The sequence below is a fragment of the Thunnus albacares genome, chromosome 8 (assembly GCF_914725855.1).
Source record: "Thunnus albacares chromosome 8, fThuAlb1.1, whole genome shotgun sequence".
In the NCBI taxonomy this organism is placed as follows: domain Eukaryota; kingdom Metazoa; phylum Chordata; class Actinopteri; order Scombriformes; family Scombridae; genus Thunnus; species Thunnus albacares.
Genome location: NC_058113.1, coordinates 27,490,856 through 27,513,712, shown reverse-complemented (window position 1 = coordinate 27,513,712; position 22,857 = coordinate 27,490,856). Strand labels below are relative to the sequence as shown.

Below are 22,857 nucleotides of genomic sequence, written 5' to 3'. Positions count from 1 at the left end.
ATGGCTCTTCAAATTAATGCGTAATTAGAGCCAAAATACAACGCATTTTTTGACTCCTGTCACACCCAGCAATAATTATTCTGAGTGTCTTACACGTGCTGTGTGGGAACCTGAACGCCACATCACCTCCAAACACGCTTTGTAAACGACGTATCGGTTTTAACAGGTAATAAAATGAGATGAAACCTGCTTCACGTCCCCGTGATGAGTAAAAGCTGGAGGACATTCTCCCACTGTCACACTTATCCAACATTTGTCTGCATGTTGCGGTGTCAGACGGCAAATGTGCATCCATTAAACTCCATTTATTTATTGTCATTCAGACTGAAAAAGGTGAGATAATTTTCCTCATGCTGTTTATAACAGTTTACCTTCAAGCACATATGATCTTTCCAGACACTTTTGAGGAACTTTTACTCATCAGTTCCGCCGAAACACAACAAAAATAATTGTTTAGCTCAGCTAAATATCTACCAGAGGCTGAAGAGTTAAGATCAACGTTTGGATCTCGCTAGTTTATCGTTGGAAAGCCCTACAACTATAATGATTTTGACACGGGTCAAGGTGTTTTTTTTAAACACGTTGCAAACATCCCAAACCTTAAAATATCAGACGATAGTCCTGCAGTTATAAAATAACCACAAAGTCACAAACCAATAGATGCTGTTAACTTCACTGAAGCTTCACAGTGGTTCTCAGTTCTGCTAAGGTTCATTCTAATAATTTAATCAGCGACTATTTATCACCTGGGCGACAAATAACATTGAAATTCGTTTGAGGAATGAGAACAGCAGTAATTTGTGTTCCCAAGAAATGACAGCGAGTTGTCTTCAGTCACAAGTCCGTGTTTTAAGAAGAATGTAGAACAAACATGAGGTAAAGTGTCAGGATCTAAGTTATTCTTCTTCAATTGTTTAGATTATACAAAGAGCTGGCGCGTGCCTTAAACACACCTGCACGCGCCAATGTAGATCAAAGGGCATGCTGGATTTAGCGCCTTTAAATTAAATGATTTTCCTGTAACAACTCAACATTTCTACGCACGCGCTCCACTCCGAATGACAACGTAGTTGGTTGAAAGAGAGATCTGCTTTTAGCTTTTTCACAACAGTAGTCTCATCACCATCTTATCATCATGTTTTTCACTCTTTTACTTCAAAATTCATTTGAGTTGAATAGAAAATAACGCATTTGGGAATAATGTTAATTTCCAGTTTTGTCATGTTTTTCTATACAATTTTTTTTTTCTAAACACACACATTTTTTCAGATTATGAGGAGTGGGGTGTTCCAACTCTTTCTCGTGGGAAAAGGGGAAATGGCACCACATTTACAACTTTACTACCTGCTAAATCTCATACATCAATGGAAAGGGTGGCACAGAGAGGAGACACTTCCCACGTTCCCACACGCATTTGCAGACGATTGAAATGCAAATTATTTAGAGACTGAACGAACTAACCAACTCTTTAAACTGATGCAGTTAAATGATCTTACAGAGTGAAGCGTGAGACGAGTTTTGCGCACGCCTAAAGCAAAGCAGGATAGAGATATGGCATTACGCACGCAATGGGACCTTTTACGCACGGCTTCAACTCCTTGTCAACTTACAATTCATAATATTCACACACACAGTTATAATATGAACATGGCTGCTGACAATCTAAAATACTGATAGTAATAAAATGACAATTTCAAATATGTCTTTAGTTTTCCGTAAAATGTTTGTCACCTGCATGTATGTTATAGTTTTTAGGAGTGAAAAGGGAGGATTAAGCCTCTGTGACATTGTGTGAAACGTCACTGCATGGCGCCTTCCAGGTGTGGCAGCACGCTCCCTAAGACACGTGCCAGGAAACAATCAATGAACACGTATGCATTGTCTTAATGGTTTTTACCTTTGTTTATTTACAAATAGCAAATAAAATAAATTAAGGTGCAAAAATACTTCATACATGAAACATTCACCACGACTTGGTCCGAATACGCTGTAGCAGCACGTGGTGTGATCATGATACATTTACAATATCTACAAAGAGATCAGAAATGACAGAAAGCAGGAGACCCGTGTTCCATACATTGCACTGGAAATGTCCTTGGTCAAATGAACAATACATGCTGTTGTATGAATATTAATGAGCATGTTATAGTCATTAAAAGTTCAGTTTCTGAAGTCACTGCCTGGTGATCAGGGCCAGGGTCTCCACAGAGACTGACTGACAGGTCGGTTCTGGTTGCTCACTCGACTCGTCACTGTGTGGGTCTGTTGGAGAATTGTGGAGGAGCAACGTGAGTCTCTGTGGCTGTGAACACAACTGGCCCCACTGAGGGGAGAATACAACCTGTGCTTGGACCTGTGTATCAACATGCGAAGGAAAGATCTGGACGACTTTTTGAGAACCAGAGAGCTGGAAGATTCAGATGTCCTGTGGTCGCCTGCAGGATCAGAGTCTGAGCGAGCAGCGAAAGATGCATCCAGAGCTGCTCCAAGCCACAGACCTTTCCCCTCAGGTCCCAGGAACTGAGTGGCTCTCTGAAGGCAGGTGGAGAAGCCATCTTGGAAGGAGTGTTTCTGGCCTCCACCTCCAGCTCTCGTGTTTTCTCTTTTGGTGGTGTTCTGTAGGAAGAGGACTGTGTGCTCCAGTATCTCAGCTTTCTCTACTCTGCGCTGAGTCTCTTCCTGGGACAGAAACAAAGACTTAATACACATACTTAACTTACTTACTTACTTAATACTCACAGCCCCCAGTAAAAACCCTTTAACCTTCTAGAGACCAGCTGAGCTATGTGATCTTTACCTGTTGCTGTAGCAGAAGAGTCTTAAGGTTCTCCAGGCTGCGGTTCATTCTCTCTCTTCGACGTCTTTCAACTTGAGGTTTGAGGATCTGCGAGAGAAAGAGATGATGAAATGATGAATGAAATTAGACTGAGAGGTGAAAATCTTTCAATCTTTTCAAAAACATTTCCTTTCTCCTACATATACAATAATCTGTAATATTCCATGTAACACGTACCTTTCTTTGGGCCTTTGCGTCCTCTGAGTCCTGAAGCAATTTCATGTTTGTAATCCAAGAACTGTCCAGCAGTAACTGCAGCTCTGCCGGTCGGTCAGTGAAAGCTGAATGTGACCACTAAAGTTTCAGTGCGGCTTTAAAGCCGTAGGTGGGCGTAACCATAGGCCCCTCCCACCACCCCTGAGCACCTACTTAACTTTACCTCAGCCAGTCACTAAACTTAGTTTCAACAAGTTGTTTATGGCAGTAAAAATATTCAATATTACAACTGAGTGCCTACTCTGACGAAAAACTTTTTCCCCCTGTAGTTTAAATATCTTCTACTTCAAGAGTTGGTCATATCTGTGGAAAAACATGGGCCCAAATTTGTTAAATCACTCAAATAAAGTTAAAAACTAAACTTACAAGTTACATTTTTATATTTATTTTCTCCTTCAAATTGTTTTCTTAATTCTCTGTGTTTAACACATTTTTCACAAGTAGAGATTAAGGGATTGGTGCGCACATAGGACCCTTCACTTATCCACAGGCACGTGCAGCTCCCCTGCCGGGTGTGAGCGCCACGCGCCTGTGAAAGGTGTCATCAACTCGTGCGGTGCTTATTTACATATGTGAGGGGGAACTACAAACATCCGCAAAACAGCGTGATACTCAGGCAAATGACCGTGGGTAACTTCTGACGCCATTATTATGGATGGTGTAAGGAGACGTGTCCTCAGGCTGATACTGACAGAGAAAAAGGAGTGTGGAGCAGAGAGAATCAGGTGAAATCAAAAACACTTTGAATAAACTCACTTTCAGTGACTTACTGATGATGGAGGCTCACATAAATTCTGTAAAGTCTGGAACTGGGGAAACGGTTAAGGCGTGCGTAAAATCCTTTATTTGATGCGCAGCTCTTGAAGTAGTTGTCCTCTTGATTGTGGGTGTAAAACAAAACTAAGTCAAAACTGCAAAATTGATTGATATATTTGAACTCATTCATGATATGTTTGTTGTAAATTTACAAGCAATCAGCAAAAGTCTGCTAAAAATGGCAAATATGTGTCATGCGTAAATGTTCCTTTTACGCTCAGCTTTGCGAATATCTGTGAAATAATGAGATTAAAACCAAACGCGTGGGAACCCAAACGCCACTTCTCCTCCAAACAGTCTTTGTTATGAAGTATCGATTCTAACAGGTAATAAAGTGTGATAGCTCCCTGGTCAGTTTTCCCATGAGAGAGACAGTTGTGGAAGCGTCTCCCAAGTTTCCCACAATTAGCACTGAAAGGTTGTTGGTCTGGACTGCAAATACGCATCCACCACCTAGTAAATAAAACTGAATAAACTCATTCTGTGTCAGATCATTCCCCAGAAACTCTCTTAGCATAATCCATTGATATTAAATATCTGTATTTCTCAACCGTGGCGCGCGTAAAATCTTCAAATTCTTCTTCAAATTAATGTGTAATTACAGCATTAAAACAAAAATGCAACCCATTTTTTGACTCCTGTCACACCCAGCAATAATTACTCTGACTGTCTTACACGTGCGTGTGGGAACCTGAACGCCACATCACCTCCAAACACGCTTTGTAAACGACGTATCGGTTTTAACAGGTAATAAAATGAGATGAAACCTGCTTCACGTCCCCGTGATGAGTAAAAGCTGGAGGACATTCTCCCACTGTCACACTTATCCAACATTTGTCTGCATGTTGCGGTGTCAGACGGCAAATGTCCATTTAACTCCATTTATTTATTGTCATTCAGACTGAAAAAGGTGAGACAATTTGTCTTGCGCCACTCGTACCTTTATAACAGTTTACCTTCAAGCACATATGATCTTTACAGACACTTTTGAGGAACTTTTACTCATCAGTTCCGCCGAAACAGAACAAAAATCATTGTTTAGCTCAGCTAAATATCTACCAGAGGCCGCTTAATAAACATAATGATTTTTGGCACGTGTCCAGGCCTTTGTTTATTTTTAAACACCTTACAAACAACACAAACCTTAAAATATCAGAAGACAGTCCTGCAGTTATAAAATATAGGTGGTTCTCCACCCTGCTGAGGTTCATTCTAATAATTTAATCAGCGACTATTTATCACCTGAGCGACAAATAACATTGAAATTCGGTTGAGGAATGAGAACAGCAGTAATTTGTGTTCCCAAGAAATTATAACGAGTTGTCTTCAGTCACAAGTCCGTGTTTTAAGAAGAATGTAGAACAAACATGAGGTAAAGTATCAGGATCTAAGTTCTTCACGTAGATTCGAGGAAAATACAGTCAAAATAAGATCAAAACATCCGAATGACGGCGCATTCTTAATCTTATTCGCAACAACCTGATGCTCAATTTGCATTTGAGTGACTAGTGTGCACGTGTGTGTGGGAACCTGAGAGCGCGTGGGCCTCCACACACTTCTTTTAATGATGTACTAGTTCTGACAGATAATAAAAGTGCAAATGGAGCTTATTTCTTCTTTCCCCACGAGGAAGAGACAAAAAACTGTCTCCCATGTCATCACTTTCATCAAAAGACTGCAGTGCAGTGTTTAATTTCAGCTCGACAAAGAAGACAAACTCTTATCCATACATCCCTTATTCATCATATTGCTTATTGCCATTGTATGGTGATGTCAAACAGTCCATTAATTGCTTTTTCAGAGACAAAAATCAACCTTTAAAATAGTTTTGACAGGTGATGGACAAATGTCAGACTCTGCAGACAAACTGATGCGTCAGACTGAACTTCAAAGGGCTGCTGGAGGTGTTAAGACACGTTTTGTTTCCTGTAAACTGACACCAGACACGCGTGAAAAACAAATGTGAGCAGTTGGGGCGCATGTTGGTGAGAGAATGAATACTAATTATAATGAAAACAAACGTGGACATGATCTGTGAGGGTCTTGTCAGGTCCAGGACTTGATTAAGACAAACTATTTTAAGGAATAGTTGTATCTAGAAACTAAAGATTTAGATAAGGTATAGTTGAAGTGCTGCTTGATTGAAAAGCAGAGAAAATTAGTTATATGTGATTCTAAATAAGTTTGATATGGGCTCCGAAGTTACATATAATTACAGAATTTAGGCTACTGATATAATTAATTACTTTTTCAAAAGAATTACACAATATTTACAGCACACTTCAGTCTTGGTCAAGCCTTTTTAAGAAGTGAATAGGTTGATGGAAACATATTGTTACAGGGCTACATGCTGAAATGAAATATGGTTTGTGAAAGATTTTATTAAATACATATTTTTGTGGTGAATTTTTTGCAGACTGCCTTTAGGCTATATTATAGTTTTTCATGTTTAAATTCAAAAAGGCATTCAAACTGTGTCAGCAGAGGCCCGGCTATCTTTTTGAAGTGGGATCTGTTATTCAACTCTTTCACCTCCAGGCCAGACTTCACACGTGAAAGATGTCACTCTGCAGGAAGCCATGCTTCACACCTCGAACTCAAACTAAAAAGAGCTGTCACAAACTGTCTGCCGCTTGCACCTTATTTGATTTCTAAGAAATCACTTGACACCATGTTTCATTTGAAATGTTTTTTTTTTATTTGTTTTTTGATAAAAAAGTATATTGCTCTCCATAGGGAGACATCCAGAATAAATTAGTGTGCAAAATATACAAGATATATATATAAAGTGAATACAAGTTATATCGTACACAGAACCACAGATGTCATACATGCCAGCAGACATAATGGCACACGGGTGGATGTGAGGGGCTGCATGGGGTTCTCCCAGCCTCGAACCCTGAAGTCCCACACCTGCAAATGTGACGGATGGACACTTAATCATTATCCACTTCAGTAGCTTGAATCAGGTAGGCAGATGCATCAGTATATGGAGGAGGAGACAAGACTCTTCAGCTCCATGATACTCACCTCTAAACTTGCTTTTAAAGCACAGCAGCAGTCCCAGCTGGCCAGCTTGATGATCCAGCTCATGTCACATCCGTCCCAGTCTGGGAGAGTCCCTGTGCCTGTCAGCAGAATAGATGGCTGCCCCACTGACTGAGCTCATTCAAAAGTATTAAACAAGAGTAGTGAGTTAACCCTATCACACATACAGCACATGTATAAATGACATTTTTACATTATTTACAGGCTTTGACGTTGCGGTTGAATGCCAACATTGCTATGAGTTATCAGAGAACTAGAGGCCATAGATTGTTACACTCATTAAAAGTTCACTTTGAGAAGTCACTTTGTGGTGATCAAGGCCAGGGCCTCCACAAAGTCTGGCTGACCGGGAGGCTCTGAGACGAGCTCTGCTTGCTCGCTCGTCTCTCCACCCTGATGTCAAGCTGACTGTGTCTCTGAGGCTGTTGGGGAACTCTAGGAAACCCTTGCTGGACTGGAAGTTGGTAGGGATGAGCAAAACTGTTCACACCAAAGGCACGTGTATGTAATCTGTGCTTGGACTTTTGCCTCAGCATCCGAAGGATGGACTTTGTGTGTGGCAGAGAGCTGGAGAACTGGGCTTCACTTCTCCTTTGGACACCTGCAGAGTCAGAGTCTGAGCGGGTTAAACGAGCAGTGAAAGATGCATCCAGAGCTGCTCCAAGCCACAGGCCTTTCCCCTCAGGTCCTAGAAATTGAGCGGCTTTCTGCAGGCAGGTGGAGAAGCCGTCTTGAAAGGAGTGTTTCCGGCCTTCACCTCCAGCTCTCCTGTTGTCTCTTTTGGCGGTGTTCTGTAGGAAGAGCACTGTGTGCTCCAGTATCTCAGTTTTCTCCACTCTGGGTTGAGTCCCACCCTGCATGAAAACATCAGTATGAGTTAATGGAGTCTGCTGGCTTCAGTAAGAGGCCTGAATGGTACATTATGATTATATTTCCTTAAAATACAGCTCTCACATACTTTCTTATATTCTTTAGATAAACATGTCTTTATATTTCTATGTTTAATTGTATGCAAATGTTCAAAAACTGCTGGATTTCTTAAATTTGATATAGTGTGCTCACAGTAGGCCAGTTTTGCAAAGCAACATTATTTAATATTTGGTGCTTGAGATAGAGACATATGGAATAACTAAATACAGTTTTGTAATCATAGTTAAGTTCCACTTGATCTCTTTTCACAATATCTGCAAGTGCACTCAAAGGGATTTATCTCTTACCGGTTGTTGTGGCTGCTGAAGCAACATGGTCCTCAGACACTCCAGACTGCGGTTCATCCTCTCCCTTCGCCGTTTCTCTACTTGAGATTTTATGAACTAGAAGAGATAGAGAGAGAAAAAAAGATAATGTAAATGTAAAGAAAATGGCTCCTCAATTTAATGAAATTTACTCTGATGTAAAAGTTTTTCTCCCAACATTAAGATCAATTTTTTTCTGGGATATTTGTGTCATGTAGGATATTTCACTTTATGTTGGAGAAAACAGTCATTTAGTTGTGACTCTAAAAAATGCAATTTGGCTAATCAGACTAAAATAAGGCCGAACAAAATGCTTTCTAATGGTAATTGTTAACTTAGCAGTTGTTATCTGTCGTATATATAAAAAACAACATATTATTATGTATTTTTACCTTTCTGTCGTTTGCTCCATCCTCAGCTTCCTGTATCAGTTTCATTCTCCAATGTTGTCTGTCCTTATCCAGTGGTGAGGTAACAGGTTCCCTCACAGCCTGCAACTAATCAGATAATGAGGCTCTTGTCCCAGGCTGCTTCTTTTACCTCCTCCATGCCAGTCCCTCAGACTCCTCCTACCAGCCAATCACTAATCACACCACGTCACCTAACCACGCCACGTACCATCCCCCTGTCTCTGGCTCACACACTTTTTTATACCCAGTGATGTAGACAACTTTAAATTAAATTAAGTGTACTGTGCTACCATTTATCTAACAGTTTATTGAGCTCAAGCCTTGATCTGACCATCATGCTGCAATAAACCTGGATAAATATTACGCGCAAACCCGTGCGTAAAAGCCATGCGTAAAATGACTGGAATTTGAGATTTTACCTTTAAAATATTAAACACATAACTTCAGATTTGCTTTATTTAAGATGAAATAAGCGATGGTCAATGCAGAACAGTTGGTAAATCTAGTTTCTCTGCTTTAGCAACATTTGAAACATCATTTACTGTTTCCTCCGAAACCAGATATTAGGGCGAATTTAAAACACAATTTTCCACAGATATTGCCTGTAACAATAAATTGTGACTTTATAATGGTGTTTTTAAAAATATTTTTTATCCCATGTTATATATCAGTATATGATTAGTAGGTTTTTAACCAGTACAGCTGCGCCACAGGGAGCACATAAACCATTTGTGTACGTGCACCATTTGAGTTACGAGCCCCTGACTGAGTTCGCACTTCTGCCCTTCTGCTGTGCTGCTTTATGAATACACCAAAACCTGTGACACCCACCCTCCATGATGCAACTTCTGGTGTCAGATTGAGAAATTATAGCCCACTCATTATTTGTCAAGATCATTTACTAAACGTGGCTCAAACATCACTTTTAAAAGGTCATCTTTCAGCTCAATACGTCTTTTCTTTTTTTCCTTCTCGTTTTTTCGTTTCCATTATCATCAGCTGTGGGCGAGTGCCAACACTTCGCCGCTCACACCTGACGCCTTTGCATTTGTCAGCCAGTCGGCAGGGTGAAGGTAACAATGCTGAACATTTTGCATTCACACCTCCGTTTCACAATGGACCACGCGTGCCATTTGTGCCGCTGTCTCGTGCTGGCGCGCCTTTAAGCGCCGCAGTTGTTCGACATTTGCTTGTGAAACCTCTTTGATGTTGCCAGGCGACCGTGGGAAAGCCGAGAGACAGCGACGACCCGCACGTGACAACTTTTTTGAATTAACATTTGATCCAGAGGTTCCCAATCCGGAGCCCGGGGCCCCTCAGGGGTCCTTTGCTGATGAGGATTAATTAACAGCCTTTAACTGCGTTGTAGCTGGCGTGTACGGTCACAATTCAACAGTATTAAACTCCACACGCCACAAGATAGACAAAGGAGAAGCCTGTTCATTTTACTGTCGATAACCGGGTTCTCTCCATCCAGCGTCTTAAGAAAATTACATTTGAAGCAAATAAACATAGAAATGCATTATTTTTCTAACCCAGCAGCGCCATAATTTTGAAGTTGAATTGTTTTCTTTTGTCAGTATATGTAATATTCATATTACTTTTTGGTTGAACTGGTTTTGGGTACTATGGAATGACTATAAACTGCCCTAAAACTAGTGTTTCATATCCCTCGGATATTTTAAAACTTTATTATCTGAGGTTTTTATGACTCTTGTAAGTGCTTTTATCAATTATTTGTTGATTGTGACTGTCTGGCCTTAGTTGTGTTGTTTCTGTTTTCTGATTGTGTGCTTGTCTGATTATGAATGTTTCATGGTCTCGGGTTGAAACAGATATCTCAGTGAGGCTACCTGATTAAATAAATAATAAATACATAAAGACATTTATTTCACATCTGTTTTCCTATTATTTGCATTCCGTATATCCTGAAATGATGGAAACACAGCAACATTTCTGGATCTGTGATTGATAAATGTTTGCTTTAATGTTTGCAATCCATTGCATTCACAACAGACTCAGATCTACCTATTAGTAGTCACCTTTACACACAGTATCAGAATGAGGTGTGGGCTTTTTATCATTTATGAGGTCTGTGGTCTAAATTTCAGGGGGTGCACACAGTTGAATCTGTATAAAACAATCCATTAACTGCAGTTGTTTAGTGACATTTACAATGTTCAGTATCTGTGCAGAGGTTGATTCAGCAATAGGGGTTGATGTTGTTAGTTAAAGGATCACTTCATCTAGCCATGTACATATCTGTCTCTAAGATTTCTTACATCGCTGGATTAACCTGTCAGGCCCCTATTGTTGGGCCCCAACAAGTCATTTTATTAAACACAACTTGTTATCTTCGTAAATTTGTATTGTAACTAACTACCTTGTCTCATACTGCACATTATTTACCAGTGGATGTTACTGTTCCTGTGTGCACATATATTATGTTGTGTATATGATTTGTATGAGATATTTTTTAGTTTGCCTTTTCAACATCTGGCCTGAAACAACATATGGGAATTAGCCTTTTAGGCCAACTCTTTCAATATATAATTCCTTATTCCTTTATTTTTTCCCCTATCAAATACACTTACATTTAAAAAAAACAAATACCATTATTAAAGAATTAAGGAATATGCACCACATGAGCACAATATAAATTACAATGATGAAGTATTAGAACTAGATTTTGACACAGAACTTCTCTATCAGAGGATTAGGTAATAATGCAGGACCTGCCTTGATTGGTGCAAATTTGCAATTAATTACATTACCAGAAACAACGGTTTTCAGTGGATTTGAGTCTTTGAAGGCACCTTGGCTGTGGCCTACTTTGCCCAATTGATAGCTCAGCCTAACTGCCCCCTTGCTCTGGATAGTTTCAGTTCATTTTTCAGTGGGATTTCCTCTGTGAATCTGTGGATTATCTAGAGAAACCAAGCCATTGTTAGAGGAAAGACATGTTACTGTTGATATTTTTAAACTTCATCTCCACAAATTAAACTCCATTGTATTGGGGTGACGAGAGGCAGGTGTCTCAAAACACTGGAAAATAAAAGCAGAAATCTTTGCGTTTGAGTAAATGCGTTGTTTTTGCTTTGTAATTTGGCTAAACCAACCCTTAAATGTGTACCTCAAACTATTAAATTATGGCCTCTCGACTCCATAAATGTGGAAAGATCACCAGCCAGTTGTGAATACAGAGAGTCTTTATTGTAAAAGAGGTAGAGAGAATACAGGTGTTTCACTGTACAGAAAAAAGACAGCACTGTTGATATACTCATTCAAACCATTAATATGGACTCAGGCACTCTTCATTCATTTTACAGACACATAAGCCCGTTAGAAAAAAAAAACAAAAAAAAACAAAAAACAGAGAAACAAACACACAAAATCTTTGGATTTTTCTCTATTGCCCTCTCATTCACTAAAAGAATTCTCTCTTTCTGAGCTGTTAAAATGAAAATAGTTGTAGTACTAATAATAAAACAGCAATAATATTAATAATAATAATAATAATAATGATATAGTGTGCTAAAAACAATGATAATGCAGTCAGCCCCCCCCTCCCCACCCTCTTCCCAAACACAAACACCTCAGTAACATGTCAAAAGTAGTGGAAAACAAACCCTACGACCCCGATAATTAAACCACACCTGCATGCATACAATACACACACACACACACACGCACACACACATTTTCACTCTACCATCCGTGCACTCAGCTAATCATACAAACATAATAATGACCAACGCTGAGTGGTAAGAAAAGAAAAAAAAAAAACAAAAACAAAAAAAAAAACCCCAATGTACATTTAAAATGATCAAACCAAACAAACAACATACAAAAACAACTGCAGCCAAGTGGGAAGTGTGATATCATTCTTTCTGTCTTATCGGGCATCAAACTTTCCGTCGCTGTCGTTCTGTGCCAACGGGCTGGATAATCAGTCAGAGTTTTCCGAGTGGTCGCTGTGGGGCGAGTTGCCAGACGGGGGCGAGTTTCGACCCTGCCAGTTCCCGTTAGCCTGAGACATCGAAAGAGAGAAGAAAGACGGTGAGGCGTTCGAAGGCAACGTGTGACTTACAGTGTGACTGCAACCTTGCTTGTTGCTGGTGTTTGTGTCATATTTCAGCACATCACCTGTGGTTTTAGTTGCGTAACCATAACTGGTGAAAACTATTCTACATAACTAGAGCTGCAATGATTAACTTATCAACATTACAGTACTGGCCAACTATTTTAATAATTCATTCATCGCTTTTTGAGTAATTTTAACTCAAAAAGCTCCGGTTCCAGATTCTTAAATGTGAATATTTTCTGGTTTCTTTTGTCTTCTATGTCAATAAACTGAATATCTTTGGGCTTTGAGAAACAGTTATCAACATTTTTCACTGTTTTCTGACATTTTATAGACCAAACAACTAACCGATTAATTGAAAAAGAATAATTGACTGATTAATTGATAATGAAAATAATTGTTAGTTGCAGCCCTATATACAACCTCCACAACAGCAGGATGTTTTGGATGTCTCTGGGCAGCTACAGGTCACAGTTCATGTGTGAAAATCAACTTCAAAAGGCTTGAAAATAATTTGAGATAGAAAATCCATCACAATAAACAACATGTCTAATTTCATGGTAATGCAGCTGACAGCGACTCTTCCTTGTTGATGCGTTCAGGTGCTTATTAGTAACAAAAACATCAGAGATCTGAGAATTAGTTCCTGAGAAGATGAGTTCTGTCTGTTGTTTAGCAGCCGGCTGCCGAGGTTTGGATGTCGGACTTTCCAAACAGCACTTAATGGCATCAACACCAACAAGAAGTGTCTTCTGATCACAACTGCCATGTGATGATAATGTTGACAAAACATAAAGGAGACAAAAAGACTGTGAAGATTACGTCTGTCAAGCACTGAAAATGAAATGAATGGAAATCGATGCCTAGAATCATATAAAAATTTGAAGTATGTTTTTGAAACTGATTGGCAGTGATGTAAAATAGCTACCAAAAAGTTAAATCCTGTGAACATGAAACAATTATATATTACATATTGTCAATAAATCCCATGAAAAGACTAAAACCAGTAATATAACTATACAAATATAGTTTATATAATTGTTTTGCCTTTTAAAAAAGTTAAACATCTGAGCACTGTGTGTTTTTTTTTTTTAACAAAAATGCACTGAAACAGGAGAAAATAGTGCATTTGTTGGGGACTATTTTCAGCTGCAGATTAATACACATTTTATGTTCTGGTGAGTATTTATGGCAGCAGGATGGTGAATGTGGGATTGATTCCAGATAAAGAACAGCGTCCATGCTCATCATACTGTAGGAACATGTTTTCCGGTGTAACAGTGTGACTCATTGATGTGTTTTTAATAGTTTTTGAACAACAATGAGGCTCGATGGCACAGAGGAAAAAGCTATATTGGACGAAAGAAAAATACAGAATATCAACAGCTTTGTTCTTCGAATGTGTGTGTGTGTGTGTGTGTGTGTGTGTGTAACTATTTCATGAGTGTTATAAATCACCTGCACTCCCATTTGGTAGGTGGACTGCTCGCCGTTCACCGGTGGAACCCCAAGGAACAGGTCAGCTGACCCAGACAGAGAGAAGGACCCAGACCCTAAAGAAACACAAACCAGAAGAGCAACTTCATTAAATCATTTCCGATACATTAACAGTGACTTTTAAATGTTTTGTAGCAGTTTGGATTGGGATGCTATGACTAAACTGTATACTAGTGATGTTATGTTTGATATCGAGGCTCTGAAGCGTGTGTGTCGACTGTGTCTGGCACTTTCTGCTGATTGTACCGAGGCTTGTATCATTTTCAGAGAATTACCCACCTGATGACAAACAAGGCTTCGGTTTTGCCAGATGCATGTGAGGTTTCGGTTTGAGATTCGATTTGTTGATATAAGGAACGCGAAACCTGAACCTTTCGTGGGTGTACATCTCATAATACATCCATGGTGTAGACTTCACGGGGTGTAGTGGAAAGTGCAGAGAGTTTGACATAAACACTTTCCCAAATTAACTCTATATTTAAATCTCCTGTTTTCATCCAAACCCAGTCACTCAAACTACACATAACTTTATATCTTTCTTATATTATTATTTAGTGATTGTATATTATTTAGCCTTTAATTGCATTTGTTTCTTTTACCTTTTTTACCTCATTGTTGGCTGCTGTAACATTTCAATTTCTCATTGATTAATTAAGTATCTATCTATCAGTAATACCAAGTAATGACAACGTGAGATGTAAGAATCCTTATTGGATAGAAGCAAAAAGTGCAGCAACACATGATCATTTATAATTTGGCTGCTCCTGATTATTCTTACCAGTAGCTTTGAGTAATAAATCTTTTAGTGATACTGACTGCGAGGTTTCATCGATACAGGAAAGCCTCGTTCTGCCATCGCTACTGTAGAGACTATAGAGACGAAATATATGAATGAATGAATGAAAATAGCCTGAAACTATTTTGATAATCGATTAATTGTTTCTAGAGCTGCAACGATCAGTCGATTCATCAGTTAGTCGATCAATAGAAAACTGGTCAGCGACTATTTTGATAATCAAATAATCATAAATCGAACGGTCATTTTTAAGCAAACATTTGCTGGTTCCAGCTTCTCAGATTGTCAAACATGATTGTAAACTGAATTTCTTTGGATTCTAGACAAAACAAGACATTGGAAGACGTCACCGTGAGCTCTACACAATTATAACTGGCTATTTTCACTATTTTCTGACATTTTATAGACAACACGATTAATCGAGAAAATAATCAGCAGATTAACCGACAATGAAAATAATCGTTAGTATCAGCCGTTTTTGTTCCAGTAATTTTTCAAGCAAAAACACCAAACATTTCCTGTTTCAACTCCTCCAATATGAGGATTTGTTACTTTTCTTTGTTTTTATATTATTGTAAATTAAATGTCTTTGTGTTCAAAGTGGGGGGCAGCGTATCAAGTGAATCTGTGCTATGGCGTTGTCAATATATCAAAATGCTACAGAGACATTTGAGCCAGCAGTAAATTAACAAATAGCTGCACATATCAGGAAGCGGTTGCACCACGGAGATAAGTTACAACATGACTCTTAGTAATAACTAGATAGTTACAAACATGCCCCTAGGGTAGGTGTAAATCATAAAACGTCTCACCAAGGGTAAAACAACAGTTTTTCTGCCATAGAGCATCGTTTTTCATTAATTTCATGCCATTTAGTAATGGTAAAGATGTAAACAAAATGGAGACTGACATGATGTAACAACTTTCTTTAGTAAAGCTCTTCTTTGTCTGTAGGGTTACATTTCTTGGAAGACACGTCATATAGTCAGTCATGTTCTTGCCACATATCGACAAGCCCTTCCTCCGTCTCAGCTGTCTAACACACCCATAAGACAGCTTGTTGTTGTTTCTACACAGTCACCATTTCAAAAGTCCTCTCATTTACCTCCACGTCTTCGTAGACTTGTCTCATCGGCTATAAAGTAGTGACGTAATCATCCAGATTTTAAATCCTAAATATCAAACATGTTTGAAATTACTGGGGCAGCCCCGATGAGTCTGAAAGCAGTTCTGGAGGTATAAAATTGGATCTGTAAACCCCCTCACATTACGAGATAATCTGGGCCAAACAGCGGTACCGACCAAGGTCCCAGACCAGATTTCTCCTCTGAGTGTTGGGACGGGTGAATCAAGGATAAATCGACCCAAAACTCCTGCAGTCTGAGCCCGGCTTTAGTCAGACAAAAACAAGGGATCTGAAGACGTCATTTTGGGGTATGGAAAATTATAATAGGCATTTCTCTCTATTATCTGACTGATAATGAAAATATATATTAGTTATAGCCTTAATACACTTCAAGTCATCACATGATGATTTATCTATCCTCTAGAGCGTCCATTCACGTTGTGTGGTCAGTAGTGAACTGGGATGTGGCTCTCAAAGTGAGACTAGTAGCCACAGCTCAGGCAAGTTACAGCAAAATACATCTACAAGTTGTAAAAACTAAAGCAAAGAAAATTGTGCTGTCAACAAGTTCAAAGACCCAAAATATAATTGGTATTACTGTTGTAACTGCCAACTGACTTTGTTTATTAAGTGCTTCCTCAATGCCCATAGTGGCTTTATGAATGGAAATTAACACTGCCTCAGGTTATACAGCTACCTGTCAACATTAGGCTTTGAAAATAAGGGAGATTTTCCAGGTTCCCATCTGACCATAATTTTTATATTATGAAAAGGGTTTCTTCTCTCCGTTTAAAAGGATCTAATTACCAGGTGCCTTTACTACCTGCCCTGCTGTACTCAAACAGACAGTCAATTGTATTTCTACAGCGCCAAATCACAACAGAAGTCATCTCAGGGCACTTTTCATATAGAGCATGTCTAGACTGTACTCTTTCAATTTATAGAAACCAAACATTCCCCCCATGAGCAAGCACTTGGCAACAGTGGCGAGGAAGCTATAAAGCTAAATTAACATTACTGTAATGTAAAGCAGCAGCACCAGATAAACGTCACAGTCAATTTAAAGAAAGTCTGCTCCACTGAACAGTTTTTGCTCGCTATTACTTAGTTGTATTTTGTCTAACAGATTATTATTTGATGTCGCACATGTCAGTTAATGTTATATGATCCTCTGAACTCTGATTTATTCGTCTGTCCCATGAAAGCGGCTCCAGTCTGCCTGCTAGCTTCAGCACGGAGGATTCGTTTGTTTTAAACACCCCTGTTGCACGGGTGGTCGGTGGTTTGTTGGTCGCTCCAGCTTCCTCAGTGTCTCATACGAGGATGCAATGTTCACACGGACAACAAAACGAGCGCACCTAGAAGCAACAGAAGGTCTGTATACATTGTGTTTGAGTAGACGGCTCATTAAGATGATCAACAAGTGTTGGGGTGGAAACAAACTTGAGGCAGAGAATGGTTGAACTAATTATTATTTCACTGCCTTAAGTGGAATAGTTGCATATTGTAACTCCTGTCTGGTACCTGTCGAGTTGGGAGTGTGCGGGGAATCGTTGCCCTGTCTGCCCCCCAAGGCTGTCTTCATGGCGTAGAGGTTGGCCTCCTCCTGGAACTTGCCAATGTTTTTCTTGTAGCGGATTCTCTTGTTGCCAAACCAGTTGGAAACCTGGCAAAAAAAAAAAAATTAACATTCAGTGTACACACTTTCATTGATAGGTTAATTTAAAATTACCACATTTTAGAGAGTAATTGTTTAACCCTGATCAGTAAATTTAAATGCACATCAAAAAATGATGAATAGTATGTCTTAAAGAGGACATATCATGCACATTTTCAGGTCTATATTCATATTCTGGGGCTCTACTGGAATATCTTTGCATGATTTACAGTTTTAACTCCTTATTTATCTTGTATTGGCTCTTTATACAGAGCCTCGGTTCACCCTTTGTCTGAAACAGGCCGTTTTAGCTCCTTTCACTTAAAGGTCGCCCTACCTCAGCTCCAGAGACTACATAAATAAACAGTAGTAGAAAGACTTTGTTTTTCTTGTTCATCTTTATTCTAAATGTGCACTTCTCAAACACATCTGCACATGTTTGAGTTGAAATTCAATCCGAAATATGCAAGCGGGCGACATGAACAGCCCGTGGAACATCCTTAGCAACAAAGACTACCAACGGACGGCCGTTTATGGGCATGCACGAACAATCCGACGTCAGTTTGATGGGGAAGTAGAAGTAACTTTGCAAACAGAGTGTTCAAAGACAGCTGAAGCCCTGGCTTTTGACTTGCAGGGAGCATTTTTACATATGTTCACCTCAAGTTTTGGAACTTTGACCATGTTTAACATAGACATCTGAGATCTTAACAGTATATAAATAACAGAATCTAATAAAAAGTGACATGTCCCCTTTAAAGTTTGTCTAAGTAATTCAGGCAGCCTCCAAAACATTGAATGTCATTCTTGGATGTTATCAGAACAGCAAAAAAACCCCAATACATCAAGATAAGCTCCTGCAGCACTCTTAACTGTTCCATCAGGGCTCGTTTCTACAAATAGTCAGTGATTTACCTGTGAGACGGTGATTCCGCAAGATTTGGCGAGTTCCTCTTTGGCTTCTTCGCTGGGGTAAGGGTTGGACAGGTGGGAATAGAAATACTCATTCAGGACCTCTGTGGCCTGTTTGCTGAAATTACGCCTCTTGCGCCTGATGAGACAGAAACAGGTGATGAGTGCTGGAAGAAAACTCTCCTTTTCTTTGTTATTATACTATCTACTCTAGATGTGGAGAGGGGTCCCATGCCCTTTCTATACACACAATACAGTTTTTAATGGCTACTGTGTTAATAGAATATACTTCTCAAAAATAATTATACCTTTTTTTTTTCAAGAAATGTGAATAAAATGGGTGAAATTTGTCATGACATGCTGGAAACCTGAATAATTTTCAACAAATGAGAAACATTGCAGCATTTTTTAGCTATTAGCTAACATAAACAGCTTCCATCAAAGTAGGAAAGGTATCATGACTGGGAATTTACCTAACGGGCATTTTGAAAAGTGATAATTTTATTTATTTTTGTATTTTTTGTCACCTTTTGAAACCATTATAACTGTGGACAATCCAAGCCGACTACACCTATCATACCCCAAATATGAGCAGGTACAAACTTTAACTGAGATAGATTTTGTTTACGGTATTCCGGTACGCAAGAAACGAAATGAAAACAAAAAAAAATCCAACATCACGCGCTCACCTGGCGTCAAGGAAGCGGGACCTCAGGATCATAACCGCTTCACAAGTGCTCTGCTTCAGCTGAGTCTGGATCGAGCTGAACTTGCGGTGGATGATGGCCACCATGCGCTCGATCTCCCGCGGAGTCACGGGCCGTGTGCGCGACTGCTCCCTCAACAGGTTCATCACGTGGGTGGTGAACTCAGTGCACGCCTGGGTAGTGGGGGGAGGGGGTGGGGGTGGGGGGGAATAAGAGGATGGACATTGAAGGACAGATATGTGCAAACAACTGTAGCTAAGTGAATTATTTCATGTTGGATTGCTGGGATTTATCAAGGCCTCTTGTGTTATAGTTAATAGTTAAATGGAATCACATGTAGACATATTGTGAAAACTAGCTGTTTAAAATCACTGCTGTTGTCAGTAAGCATGTACTTGCTCAAGCTCTCTGCACAATTGGTATGTCCTGCTGATAAGTTCTGCATTTGAATGATCTATAAAGAAATTTACCTCTATACAACTTAACCGGAGAAAGGTTTCTTAGTGTTATTTATGTGCAGTTGACAGGCTACTCTAACAATTTGGAAAAGGTTTGTGTTGCAGTGAAAACTGTATTGTACTGTTGTTAATAAGATGAGTATCACAACAATGCTGGATTTCACAGCAGATCTGAATGGTGTTTTGAATAGCAGCACACATTAGGGCCTTGTGTAGGCTGGAATATGTTAAGAGCAACAATTAGTTGAGTAATCTTTTATTTGATCGACTGAAAATGAACAGCAACTGTTTTGATAATCAATCAGTTGTTTTTCAGGTGAAAATGCCAAACATTTTAAGGATTTTGCTGTTCTTCTTTGTCATATATGACAGTAAGTTGAATATTTAGGTTTTGGACTGTTAGTCAGACAAAACAAGCAAACGGAAGACATTACAGTGGCCTTTAAGAAATCATTTTTCACTATTTTTTAACATTTAATAGACTAAATGACTTATCAGGGCCAGATTGATAATCATCAGTTGCCTACAGTATGTGTTACTTTGATAATCTTAAGACGCCTCCTCTCATACAGAGATATGAAGCATAAGAAGAACATTAAGTAGAGAAGTGTATAGCCAGGTGGAGAAAAGTTATGTGGCTTAACTCTAGACCTAACATGCCAATGGATTACGCTTCTGGCGAGCAGCATTAGTACAGGCAAGCGTGTACAGGCAATGTCAGCGCTCGTCTCCTGTTGCGACACGGTACCTGCTCATACTTCTCCAGCTCAGTGTGGTAGATACTGCGAATCTGGCTCAACTTGCTTTTGTAGTCGGAGTGCTCAAGCGAGCTGTCAGGTGACATCCCTCCCGAGCTGGTGGCTGCAGAAACAGCAGCAGCAGCCCCGCCGCCCTTCTCTGGCCCCGCCACACCCTCTGCCAGCAGCATGTTGTCCAGTCGCACCAGCTGAGGATCCTGAGGCTCCTCCTCCTGGGCGTTCCTCATCGACAGGCCTGTCAACAAGACAAATGTCAGTGTTGATTGGTTTTGTGGGTGAAATATAAATAGAAAAATGTAAATGTATCATGGTATAGTCCCATTTCACTTTCATCCTGAAAATGTTCCCACTATTTGCCATTCACTTATTTTAAAGCCTGTACAACTGAATGGATTCATTTAGGTGTGTGTTTCCTGTTTTGATGTGACTCATGGATTAGAGTTATTCAGGTTCTCACTAGTCAGCCAATAGAAACAGTGACGAACTGTGTTTGGACTAGGAGAAGTCATTAATCAAACATTGGACTGAGAACTAATGTAAACATACCTTTTAACAATGCAACCACTTATTTGATTTAAGCAGTGAAAAATGGGCTGCTTTGTAACTAAGGATAAAAATAAAATTTCATAAAACTTTCATAGCATGAATGAACTGAATCCATGTGAGGACCAACCAGCAACCTGTAACAATAAGACCTCCATTATATTTCCCTGTAGCTATAATACTTTATATCTCTTTATCTAAACGTTTGTCTCTAGTTTTGCATTGTACATAAAGTCTGTTGATGTTTTTATATCTCCCTGTATGTGTTTTCGACATTGCAAGTAGGTATGTCAGAATCAGATTTAATGCCAAGTACATTTGCAAATACAAGGAATTAACCTTGGTGTTGTGGTGCATAACAATCAAAAAACAGAAGGTAAGACAACTACCACAAAAGACAGGTGGTAAACATATATAAATAAAATGTTATAATTAAAAAATAAAATATAGTAAACATTGTCAAAAATATGTTCCAAGTGAAAAGAACTGTTGAGTGTAAAAAATATATATTGTGCATGTATATCTATTGGGAATGTGCAACTGTCCACAGTTAAGTTCAACAGTAAAATCGGTGCATGTGATGTGTCATTACACTGTTTATGATTAGATTGATGACACAATCTAATAACGCTGTAATAAGCCAAGAGCCCACTGCACATCAAAACTAAAATTAAATGCATGATGACAACAACACTGTAAATAATGTTACCAGTCTTTTCCTTGATCTCGCACAAAACGCTGAACAAAGCAGGTTTCATCCGGTGACAGTTGAGTGCATGTTTCCTGTACATGAAAAAAAAGAGCTTGATTTGTAGCGACGATAAGAGTCTCACCGCAAAAAAGAGAGATAGTGACAACAACAACAACATGCAAATCGACCAAAACAACAACACAAATGAAGTGACTCTCGCATGGCAAATAGCTAGCTCTGAGCTAAGGAGGCAGCCAAGTGTTGACTGATGAGCTGCCTGGATGCAATAACCAGAAAGCTTAGTGGTATTTTCATTTGTTTAGTGGTCTAAATATGTCAAGCTGCAAAATTATGTTTTAATGTAAACATTAGCGTTAGCTGTTAGCTACCTATTGTAGCATTCGCTAGTTAGCCTAGCCAGCTAACAATGGCTACGTTGTTTAGGCGACCGCTGCTGAAGATATACATGTTTGTAAATGGGAAACAAGAGAATAAAAAACATTAACCAATCAACATATACATCTGAAAATGAGCAAGTTTTAACAACTGCAACTTTGTTTTCTGTAGCTACCATTAGCTAATTAGTTAGCTTCTTGCTAAATAATTTAAACAATAGATTGAAGTTCAGGAAACTTTGCCACCGAGGGTCAGAGTCGACAAAGCGGCAAAACCAAAAAGCGTCAAACACTTTATAAATTAAAAAAAATCCAAAAGTTGTCACTTACTTTGCTTGTGCCTCGTCCAAACTTTGGTCGGTGATGGTCATTATTTGCTGCAGTATGTCACCAATATCTCTGCGGGTTTCGTGTCCGTTTTCTGGGCCCGAGTCTCCTCCGTCGGACCGGTGCTGGGAGGGTTGGTGAGCCGAGTTGAGCGCATGCAACCCGGGGTGGCCACTCATGCCGAGTCCCCGGCCGTTGGAGGGCCCGTTGCCCGTCAGAGGCTGCTGCTGCAACATCTTCAGCGACGCACAGTGGCGACGACTGCTGCCCGACTGTGCTCACAGACACACAACAACACAGCCAGATCCGAGGCATCGTACAAAGCAGGGTCCCCTAGCGATTGAC

At 39.5% G+C, this 22,857-nt stretch overlaps 3 protein-coding genes across 3 annotated transcripts; all 3 read right to left on the bottom strand.

Moving 5' to 3' along the window:
• Positions 1-1,887: 1,887 nt before the first annotated feature.
• Positions 1,888-3,119, bottom strand: LOC122987831 (transcription factor HES-7.1-A-like). Its single transcript, XM_044359871.1, has 3 exons — positions 3,014-3,119; positions 2,798-2,884; positions 1,888-2,679 (listed from the first exon to the last, which is right to left on the bottom strand). Exons 1-3 carry the CDS (start codon positions 3,056-3,058, stop codon positions 2,188-2,190), a joined length of 624 nt encoding a protein of 207 aa, XP_044215806.1. The 5' UTR covers positions 3,059-3,119; the 3' UTR covers positions 1,888-2,187.
• A 3,423-nt stretch (positions 3,120-6,542) lies between these two features.
• LOC122987825 lies at positions 6,543-8,654 on the bottom strand. Its single transcript, XM_044359865.1, has 4 exons — positions 8,544-8,654; positions 8,134-8,229; positions 6,899-7,770; positions 6,543-6,781 (listed from the first exon to the last, which is right to left on the bottom strand). The coding sequence occupies exons 1-3, from the start codon at positions 8,586-8,588 to the stop codon at positions 7,231-7,233; spliced, it is 681 nt and encodes a 226-aa protein (XP_044215800.1). The 5' UTR covers positions 8,589-8,654; the 3' UTR covers positions 6,543-6,781; positions 6,899-7,230.
• Positions 8,655-11,752: 3,098 nt separating this feature from the next.
• Positions 11,753-22,836, bottom strand: pbx2 (pre-B-cell leukemia homeobox 2). The gene is made up of 8 exons (XM_044359857.1): positions 22,516-22,836; positions 21,809-21,882; positions 20,547-20,791; positions 19,323-19,513; positions 18,637-18,772; positions 17,589-17,730; positions 14,104-14,198; positions 11,753-12,591 (listed from the first exon to the last, which is right to left on the bottom strand). The coding sequence occupies exons 1-8, from the start codon at positions 22,746-22,748 to the stop codon at positions 12,511-12,513; spliced, it is 1,197 nt and encodes a 398-aa protein (XP_044215792.1). The 5' UTR covers positions 22,749-22,836; the 3' UTR covers positions 11,753-12,510.
• Positions 22,837-22,857: the final 21 nt, after the last annotated feature.

What these genes read in the sequence shown, in the direction of transcription:
- LOC122987831 (XM_044359871.1), bottom strand. Translation starts at nt 3,058, where the DNA reads ATGAAATTGCTTCAGGACTCAGAGGACGCAAAGGCCCAAAGAAAG. An exon ending in ACGCAAAGGCCCAAAGAAAG is followed by an intron (nt 2,885 to 3,013) that starts GTACGTGTTACA and finishes TTTCTCTCGCAG; the next exon opens with ATCCTCAAACCTCAAGTTGA. An exon ending in CTCTTCTGCTACAGCAACAG is followed by an intron (nt 2,680 to 2,797) that starts GTAAAGATCACA and finishes TTTCTGTCCCAG; the next exon opens with GAAGAGACTCAGCGCAGAGT.
- pbx2 (XM_044359857.1), bottom strand. Translation starts at nt 22,748, where the DNA reads ATGTTGCAGCAGCAGCCTCTGACGGGCAACGGGCCCTCCAACGGCCGG. An exon ending in TTGGACGAGGCACAAGCAAA is followed by an intron (nt 21,883 to 22,515) that starts GTAAGTGACAAC and finishes TTTCATGTACAG; the next exon opens with GAAACATGCACTCAACTGTC. An exon ending in CGAGATCAAGGAAAAGACTG is followed by an intron (nt 20,792 to 21,808) that starts GTAACATTATTT and finishes TCTTGTTGACAG; the next exon opens with GCCTGTCGATGAGGAACGCC.
- LOC122987825 (XM_044359865.1), bottom strand. Translation starts at nt 8,588, where the DNA reads ATGAAACTGATACAGGAAGCTGAGGATGGAGCAAACGACAGAAAG. An exon ending in ATGGAGCAAACGACAGAAAG is followed by an intron (nt 8,230 to 8,543) that starts GTAAAAATACAT and finishes TATCTCTTCTAG; the next exon opens with TTCATAAAATCTCAAGTAGA. An exon ending in TTCAGCAGCCACAACAACCG is followed by an intron (nt 7,771 to 8,133) that starts GTAAGAGATAAA and finishes GTTTTCATGCAG; the next exon opens with GGTGGGACTCAACCCAGAGT.